General features: G+C 43.7%; 1 protein-coding gene across 1 annotated transcript; it reads right to left on the minus strand.

Annotated features, from left to right (window-relative positions):
• Window positions 1–2,059: 2,059 nt before the first annotated feature.
• LOC121618769 (synapse differentiation-inducing gene protein 1-like) lies at window positions 2,060–9,607 on the minus strand. The gene is made up of 4 exons (XM_041954365.1): window positions 8,945–9,607; window positions 6,663–7,143; window positions 3,571–3,708; window positions 2,060–2,875 (listed from the first exon to the last, which is right to left on the minus strand). Exons 2-4 carry the CDS (start codon window positions 7,086–7,088, stop codon window positions 2,717–2,719), a joined length of 723 nt encoding a protein of 240 aa, XP_041810299.1. The 5' UTR covers window positions 7,089–7,143; window positions 8,945–9,607; the 3' UTR covers window positions 2,060–2,716.
• Between the last annotated feature and the right edge of the window lie 485 nt (window positions 9,608–10,092).

A 10,092-nucleotide genomic window follows, 5' to 3' on the forward strand; every position in this document is an offset into this window, starting at 1 on the left:
AAGTTGAACCTGAAGGCCACTAAGTGGTTTAGGATACCATGGCTCTGGAGGCGAGTGTTCTGATTGGATGGCAGGTGGGGCAAGAGAACGGGTCGTGCATGACGGTCCTTCCAAGTCCTGGAGGGGAATAAAGTGCTGCCCTCATTTTGTTCTGACATCCTGATGTTTAAAAAGCAGGCATTGTTCTTGACACTCGCGGCACTCTGGCAGCTAAAGTCACCTCGAGGCTAGACGAGTGAGAGATGCCAAAAGAGGGAGAAGAGCCATGCCAGTTACAGCAGAGGCTGTAGTCGATATAACGCCGCGTGATCGACAACACGCTCTGACAGGCTTTGCTAACCACACAATCCACGTCTTGTTCGGTGGTCCCCAGCCTTTGTTGACTGACAGGCCCATCAGTTGAGCTCATTTACTCCCTCATCGACTCTAGCCAAATACATTCCTACTGTATGGATTAGAAACTGGACATTATCTAACACTGTTAACTATATAGTAGATCTTGTTACTATTACATTTTACCATATAGATTGCTGTGCTTAAGTCTGTGCTTGGAGTGACAGAAGTTCGGACGTTTCAACTAGCCTACTTTTAGCTAACTGTTTATTTCTTAGTTTTAGCTAACTGTTTCAACTATTTATTGCTTACTTTTACCTAACTGTTTTTCAACTGTTTATTCCTTAGTTATAGCTGACTGTTTTCAACTATTTATCAATCACTTTTAGCTCACTATTTCACCTATTTATTGCTTACTTTTTGCCAACTCTGTCAACTGGTTACTCCTCAGTTTCAGCTCACCATTTCAACTGTTTATCCATTACTCCTAAGTGTTTCAACTGTTTACTTTAAGCTAACAATTTCAACAGTTTCGTCATAATTTTTAGCTAACTGTTTCAATTTGTCATGTCTCGTTGTGTCAGTTAATGTGTTTGTTCACAAGCGTCATGTCTCGTCTTACACTTTGTGTTTTATTGTGAAACCTAACTCGCCTCTCGTTTCAGGCCTCTTGACTTCCTGGTGAGCTTCCCGCCTGTCTGATTGTCTACCCCGCCCTAATTGTCTCCACCTGTTCCTTGTTACCTCGTGTATATATAGTCCGTGTCTCCCTTTGTCCTGTGCCATATTGTCTGGTGCCATGTCATGTACCAGCCTTGATCTTTCTAGCTCTGTTACGATCCTTGACTCCTTGTATTGCCTTGATAGCTGTTTGAGCCTTTGAGAGTTTTTGTTTCTTTTTCTTCCAAATATCCTTAGCGCCTTTTGTTTGTACTTTGCTAGCTTTACGTTTCCCGTTCTGTTGTGAGATATCCTGAGCATCTAGTGTTAATAAATTAAACCTTTTTTGAAACCACGCTTTTGTGTTTAGAGTCTGCATTATGAGTCCTGAACCTTGTGCCTGCGGGCTTGTCACAATTGTTTGTTTACTACTTTTAGCAAACTATTTCAACTCTGTTTATTTTAAGCTAATCCTCAAAACTTTAAGCAATTATTTTTAGCCATTTGAAATGTTTAGCAACTATTTTTAGCTAACTAGCTACTTCAGCTGTTTATCCATTACTTTTTGCTGTTTCAACTGTTCATTCCTTTCTTTTAGTTACCATATCAACTGTTTTTCTTTCAGGTTTAGTATTTTTTTTAGGAATTATTTTGAACATCTTTAACTGTTTGTTTAGCTAATTACTTTTAGCAACCTATTTCAACTGTCCATGCTGGCTGTTTCTTGCTTGCTAAAGGGTTTTTATTAACTTTCAGTTGCAATAGTTTATCAGCATGACAACAATTTTTAATTATATTTGTTTATTTTCGTGGATTTTGAAAAAAATCATCTAAGTTAAATTTCTATCAGTCTTTAGTTGATTAGTTGAGCTCTCCACACAGTCCCTGGCCACTGCAGAGGTACCCTGTGGGGTAAGAGTACCCCTGAAAGGCAGACAGAAGTCCTCTCAAAGACACAATGAGCAAGAGGATGAGAGACACGGCAGAGGACTTTTCATTATTCATGCCAAATTTATTGACTAATTTTACGGTTCACAATAAACACAAATAACCCTCTTGACTGCTGCTCAGCAACCTTGTGTACACTGTGAGAATCACCTTTGTCCTCTTTCAATTAAGGCTCCATTTCTCTCTGTTTACTGACTGGATCAATTTCTGGTATATTCCTTGAATAAACAATCACATAAAAACCCACCGACTGACTGTTTTTCCAAGAAATTACAAAGTGGACAATACACAATCTGCAATAGTATTGACAGAGAATACATCTACTATAAATCTAAAATAAAACGGCTGTAGACGACTAATGTGGTCAACGGTAGGTAGTTCTTTACTGCTATGAGCTCAGTTTTTTGTCTAACATATAGGTACAGCATGTACAGCCTGTACTGTATTTGTGGAAGTGTAGTCATCGCTGCACTGTTTTTCTTCTTGGTGCGGTGGTGGTGGAATACCTCAGTGGGAGTGTTTCATCCCAGAAGTAAAGATTCAGTCTGGATGCAGTCCAAGTAATAGGGTACCCCATCCGCTCATGTTGTTTTATCTTGTTTTCTCTGTCTTTCTGGTTAAGCATTTTCTCTTCGTATAGCTGCTTCTTTTCACAGACAGCCACGCAGCAGCTTGGGCACACGCCTTCAGGAGGGGTGATCTGTCCAACCTTGTCTCTTCCCTTCCTCCCATCTTGCTTCCTCCTTCTCTCCCCCCAAGCAAACCAGTCCCAGTGCTATACGTGTCCAGGCTTGGACAGGTAGGCTATGAGGGCCACAACCACCCCCACATACATCCCTGTTCCAATGGTGATGGAAAGGGCAGCCAGGAATAGAGCTCTTCTGGAGCTCATTCCTGCTCTGGAGAAGTCTCCCTTAGCGATGGCCTTGCCAGTCTGACAAAACAAAGCAGAGAGTGAAATGAGCCGGTGTGTTACTCATCAGCACAGAGTGTATGAGTAGGTGTTAAGCCACGGTTAAAAGAGAGAAAACAAGAAATGCTCTTGGGGAGCCATTAGTTACCATGGCAATTAGGTCATTATCCCTCTGACAGTGACAAATGTGTTGTTTGGGTGTTTTGGTTTCCTATCAAAAAATGAACCTGGCCTTTTATTTATTCTTCTGACACATTATTTTCTGCTCCGGCGTAATTGTCCCTGCAATTACTGTGGAAGATGTTGCAAACCACTAAGATATGCTGTGCTCTGTTCGAGGTTGCAGGGCGTGAGCCTAATCTTTTCGGACCATAAACATACTGACATTAGAGGGACTTATGGTGCTGCTATGATTACAAACACTGTCTCAGCTATGCTAGCTTAACATAATGCAGCCGCAGCGCACTGCTCACACAGGACACACTGCGGACCAAAACCTCAACGATAATGGTTTCCTAAAGTGAATATGAAAGACTGACAAGAGAGCCGAACCTGCTGAATTTACATAGTCAATCATGTGAAATAACTGCAAGGAGGGTCACAGGGTGGAAAATGGGCTGCGGCAGCACCGAGTGTGAGCGCTTGTGTTCGCTGACCTTAAATAGAATGCAGTGTAATCAGAGTTAATGGCAGGCTTGAGGTCTCTGGGCCTTTACCTTGTGAGAGTAGTAAAAGGCAACGATGCCCAAGGGCCAGAAGCAGCAGAGCATGGAGAAGATGGCTAGGCCCAGGTAGTCCCGAGGGGGCAGCACGATGAAGTTGTCCTCACTTTCACTGTCACTGGAGCTGTCACTCTGCAAGACAGCGGGTTGATGAAAAATAATTAAATGTCAGAAAAAGAGAGAATGATGCACTTTCACATGACTTCCTGTTCTGCTACAAAAAAACCCTCGAGGCAAACTAAACACTTGCAAAATGAGACCAAAGACGAGTGCAGTGATGTTGATATTGACACCTAAATAATAACTGAGTAAGGCTGACACATGTGGATAGTCAGATGCACTTTGGACATCTTCACAGTGGTGTAGCCAGTGTATCTGCCCTTGTTTCACCACCACCCAGGACAGGATGTGCTCAGCCAGCCAGAGAGGATTTGGTGCCTCTGTCAACACCCATGAGCGGCCTGACAGATAACACAGGATTAACGGATTGTTCCATCATTGCGCTGTGACAGGGGAAACAGCAAGAAGACAGCGTCATTTAGGTGCTAAATTGCTTCTACATCACGAGAGACCTCCACCATCTCTCCTCAATACACCCGGCGTCTTACAGGGCCATGAGTGCTCTACAAGCTCCCGATGCTGGGCCTCGATACTCAAACTCAGGGCCACAAGAGCTGAGTGGGCTAATGAATGATAGATTCAGACGCCACTCAGGCTACATTGGCACATCGTGCCTGCAGCGAGGATGGCAATGTGGCTGCATGGGTGACCTTTAAGAGGACGTAGCCTGATACTTCTCTCAGCTGTCCCAGAGACAGAGTGGATGTTTGTCTAAATGAATAGCGCCGATGAGGAGCAGGTTTCATTTGTTAGTCTTGCTGCCTGCAGGGATCAATCAAAGCTTGGAAAAGGAAGGAACAAAATAGAAATCAATATGTAAGGCAGGAACTGAACCGACCATTTCAGAGGTAATTAAAGAACAGACAGGGAAGAAGAAAGGAACCACACATATGCACTGACGTCCACAATTTTGAGGATGTTGCGCATAATTTTCTTTTTTAGCTTCTAATCTGATCTTCATTTAACAAACCGCAGGATCTAATTGTAATTATCTTCTGCTACTTTGAGGGGATTTATGTGTAGAAACCTTATTTGCGTGGCTGTTAGGGTGGAGGAGTGCAGCGCTATACGATCCAAACCGTTTCCAAGCCTTAGCTAAGAAAAAATGATGAAGCTCTGTTATCTGCTTTATGAACACTGTCCACCTGGACAGCCGGGTGTGATCCGTCAAAACAGCAGCTGGTCATAACCACATAATCTGACATCACATGAATAAACCGGTGGGAACAAACAGCAGTAATCTCCTTTTATCTTTGTAGCGAGGCCTGATAACAGTTCTGAGTGACCGGTGCATTCAGTCCTACTGACAGTCTGCCTGACACAGAGTCCGGCCGGCTGGGGACACATTCCCAGTCTGGTCTGATGCCAGTATAACTGATGGGGCTCCACGGAGGTACAGTGCCTTTAACAACCCTGTCACAGCACTCTCCGAGGCCTCGTTAGAGTCTGGAGAGGACAGTCGGCTCTACAGCGGGGCACACACAGACCCCTGCACCCTGTTACTCGGGGCAATCACAGCAGCACCGACCACATTCTCTTGTAAGTCTGGTACCTGCAATTTATTTTTTCTCTGTCATGCAGATGTCAAACATCTGCTGACAAAAACTAGCGGTGGACTCGTAAAGTTGCTTTTTTCTGTGCTGACACTTTAACAATGGATGTGGCACCATGGAAGAGTGCAGTGATGACATGGCTTACAGTGAGATCTATAAAGAAACACACTGCTGGCAAAACATGTATTTTGCCACAGACTATATCCTGGAACTTCAGGATGTGTATAAAACCTTCACCAGCTCACTGCTGTGAAAGTCCTCCAAGTGTTTGACATGCATCTACAAACATTTGGCACAGTTTGTGTGTCTTTATGTGATGCACAAAACACGTGAATCTTAGCACCGAGGCACAAACACACACACACACATACAGGCACACAGGCAGGGAAAGTGAAGAAACGCAGGTGCTGAGCAAAGACTCTCATATTCCAGCTGGAGAGCCAACTTTCATCTGAGCACCGTTCATCAGATTCATTTGCTCTTTTGAATTGTCGTGGAATAACTTCAGCTCCAGGCTCACCTGCTCCGGCAGCCATGCATCATCGGAGGCCCGCTTAATACCCTCACAGCACGGCATTACTTATGGCATTAATGGCAGTTGCTGCCACGTCTCTATCTATCTGCCAGGCCTCCGAGTGACAAGCGCTGGCGCGATCATCAGCCCAGTTAGGTTGCAATACTTCTTCCTCTGCCAGCTCAGAGCCCTGGGTATTTCACAAGCGTCCCTGGATGAAATTAGATTTTTGCCACTTCTGAAAAGACTTTTTGCTCTTTTGCTGTGATGGCTTCCTTTGGAGAGTGAAGTTATATTCCTAAAAGAACAATCGCCTGGATAGATAAACTCAGATGTGTCATTTTCTTAGAATGTAATTAGAAAGAAAAGGCGTACAATTGCACTGCTCTAGATTTGAAAGACTCCAGTAAATTGACCATTTAGAGAACGGAGTGAGAAATGAGCGTGAATCACATTGGCAGTCTATTAAAATGAAATAATGAAATAATAAGCATCATTAGAAACGCCATGACTCACTTTCTGCTGAAAGATGGCCCTGACAGTTACGAGTAAAGTGTTGTAACGCCTTTAATTTCATATAGCACTCAATATTCTAATTACTCTGTCAAACACTGCCAAATGGCGCTTGCTTGCATCAATTTGCTCTTCAACATGTATAGTTACACTAATTATCCCCACATAGCTTGTAGCAGGAGGAAGAAACTCCAAGTAAGCTTGTTTCTACATGCGCACACCCAGAATATAAACATGTTTCAGGCTATATTTTAAATACATACTTGCTTGCAGGGACCCAGAATATTAGGCGCCAACATCTCCAAATAAAAAGCAGCTAAAGCTCTGCAAACTTCCACATATGCGGAATCTTATTCGACTATTTAGTCTTTGGCATGTCTTCTGACCTCATACTCAGGACCCTGCTCCTCCTCCACCTCGTACGACACCGTCTGGATATTCACATCTTTCTCTCCTTGTATGCTGTCCAGAGGGTTTTCTGTGGAAACTCCATCCAGCACAGTGTCCTTACTCTCTGTGAAAGTGGTCTCAAAGCTCTCGCTCTTGGAGTCCTTGCTGTGAAGACTCACGTCATCCTTGTACAGGATGAAGTTGGGCCTGTAGAAGGCCTCCACGGCTAGATGCAGGGATGTGGCATCCAGGAACTGTTGAGTCTTATGCTTGCCATTAGTCTCATTGTAGTAGTAGCCAATTAGGCTGTCCTGGTAAGGCTGGCTCGGGTAGTCACACTGGTAACCCTGGTAATCGTTGTGCACCACGTGTCTGCTGGTTTTGTCTAGCAGGGGGTTCTGCAGCTCACTGAGGCTCTCCATGATGGCAGCTTCAAACGTCTAGTGGATCAATCCAAAAGATTTGGCAGTCTGGTAGCTGGAAATATATGTTAAGCACAGTTACAATTAAATTTGATGAATAAAAACATGAAAAGAAGTAAATAACAAGCACTTCAATTAAATCCTGGCACATTCACATGCAGTTAATCTAGGCGCAGCGTAGCCAGCCAGTCAGCCAACACTGGGTATTTAGTAATGTAATCATCTAGGACACAAATTCAACGCAGGAAATATTTCATCTAGTTTGGCAATTAGCATTCCTCTCGCAAGCTCTCACCACTTTGAGCCATAACATCACCATCTGCTGCATGTTCAACTGTTGCATCTCCCACCCCCATATCCACATAAGCATGTAGGGAAAAATACATTCCACACACCATAACTGCCTATACTGAAAGCAGGGAAAGTGTGGCAGGTGCTGCTGTACTTTGCACTGAATACTGATGACTCCGACTGTCTGTGGACTGGCCTCGCCGACTCCTCCTGAAGGTTTTCAAATATAACTGAACAGTGGGATAAAGGAGTGGAAGATCAGTTAAAAAATTTGGGCTTTATATAAAAAAAAGAAAACACAGTAACGCCTGTCAGGAGAGGCCGTCACTAAGGCAACAAGTCTGCAAATGAGAGGCTGTGTGATCTGAGCTTGTGTGTAAGCAAATACACTATTTTGTTTTGCAAATCCAGCACCACTGGTCAGTCCCTTATGGCCAACAAAGACCTCATCCCTCAAATTAATCTTGCATCCTGGTCTTATGATGAAATATGAAAATAGCCACTGAGCTGCAGCTGCATCGTATTTCGTAATTGGTAAAGTAGCAAATCAAGTCATTTCATGCTTCTTTGTTGAAAGTGCTGTGGCGAGAAATGAGCCACAGGGTGGAAATACACAAGGACAGTTTGAGTTTTTCCTCACATTAGACAAAAAGGGTTATGGATTTATGAGGTTTGATTGAGTTGAACAGGGCTGGACACAAACATACAGGGGCTGGACAAAATAACATGAACGCCCAAAAAAACGTAATGCCATCGACTGTGTCGACGTCACAAACAATAGCTTCAAGAGCTCAACAAAAAAAAGCCTCAAAATGCTGATATTCAGTGCAGAATATTTGTTTGCATCATGTCGCCTCCAATGATTTCCTGGCCTCTGGATCTACAACAGACCTTTGGCCTCCCTGACCCCTCCAGAACAAAAGCTGACGCTGTCACAGTCGGTGTCAGAGCTGTCAGATGTGGAGAAGCATGAATAACGTGGGCCAGCGGCTGAATCTAAGCCCACACACACAAGACTCAATATCTCTGACGCCGTGTCCTGCGGACTCCATTCTCACATGCTTCTGAGGCTGAGCCACTCTCCAGATAACAGGGAATTCCATTACACACTACATTAGACAACAAAAACCACATCCCACATCCACAAATAATTCATCTGACACGAGGAGATGTGCACTTAGCACATGCCAGCGTGTGCTCAGACTCCACAGTTATTAATGGCCAGGAGCACGTTCTCTCTCTACTGTCCCTTTCTGCTTCTGTGCATTTACTACATTTTATTCATATATGTATATTTGTATATACATGTATTTATAAGCTATCTCTCTCACACACAAAGACACTCACAAAACAATTTTTCACTATGTTGATGACATCACACCTTCTTCTTCTTCTTCTTCTTATAATTCCTTTACACATGAACTGAGCAGATCATGAGGGAAATCTTCCTATTATTCCACTGTTGGCTCTTTTGTATTAAAGAAACACCTCATATCTGCCCAGGAATAACAGGCTTTGAATATTTTTGCATTCTAGCAGCAAAACATCTCCGAAAATCATCTTACCTGTGTTGGAAAATCCTCCCGCAGCTTTCTCCAGCATCGTTCCTCGGCGCAACTGAGTCGATGGAGACGGACGCAGCCACCTCTCTACTTCACATGATCAGTTTTGAGGAAAACTGCCATCGTAGCACAACATATGGCATCCGAGAGGGAAAGGAAGTTATTCCGTGGGCGCAGGGATGGACTTTGCTCGCGGAGCTCTGCCCGCCATGGCACCGCTGCTGCGTATGACAGGTAGATTTTACGCACAGTATCACACTGAGCTCTGGCACCAAAACAACTCCGGCAGAGGCTGAGCTGACTCCAGCCCGCTGATTGGCTGCGTGAGGCGCGCTGTAAACTCTAATAGCGACCACTGATTTGACATTTCCAAACTCTACTGGTCGTGCCGGGGCGTCTTCCTCCATCCTAGTGTCTCATGTGCTGGCTGGGGGTTCACGCCCCCCCAGAGTCCTTTGAAAACAGGTTGAGGTAGCCACTGTTTTGGATCACATGAGCCACTTTACAGACTCAGACTGATTTGTATCCTGATACAACTGAGCTTGCATTACTTGCATAACTGAATTGCACATTGCTTTAGTGTTATTTTGCCCCCCTTAGGCCACCCACCAAATGCAGAAAACACACAACATCTTCTCAGATCATTCTTAAAAAGCTCTCCTGCTTAATTTCACATTTTATTCTGTCTACCAACCTTACCTTAATTTCCTCACCTCATACCTCTGCAATATGCACCCTGAATTTGTTCCAAATATAGCTCAGGAATAATTGCCACTATTAAATTCATTGCACATTTATATTTGATTAATATTTCAGACAAATCCCATGCATTTATCATGAGCCTGCCAATTTGGATGTGCCTTTAACCCCGCTCTGCTAAGCTGCTTACGATTCCATGCCACAATTTATCATTGTAAACGCTGTTTACATAACATTAATATAAATGTATTTCCCATGCAAGCAAATGGGTGACATAATAGATTCCACAGCACAACTAAGCCTAATTTATTTTGATCCCCCTGGAAAATAATAATGACATAACTACAGTAGTTACGGGGCCACCGTCTGTGGTTTAGGCACATGTAAAAGCACACGAAAAACAGTGTCTAACAGAGGCTGCAATGCTATGCTATGAACTAAGAGACTGATAT

This window comes from Chelmon rostratus, chromosome 15, assembly GCF_017976325.1.
Source record: "Chelmon rostratus isolate fCheRos1 chromosome 15, fCheRos1.pri, whole genome shotgun sequence".
Classification (NCBI taxonomy): Eukaryota; Metazoa; Chordata; class Actinopteri; order Chaetodontiformes; family Chaetodontidae; genus Chelmon; species Chelmon rostratus.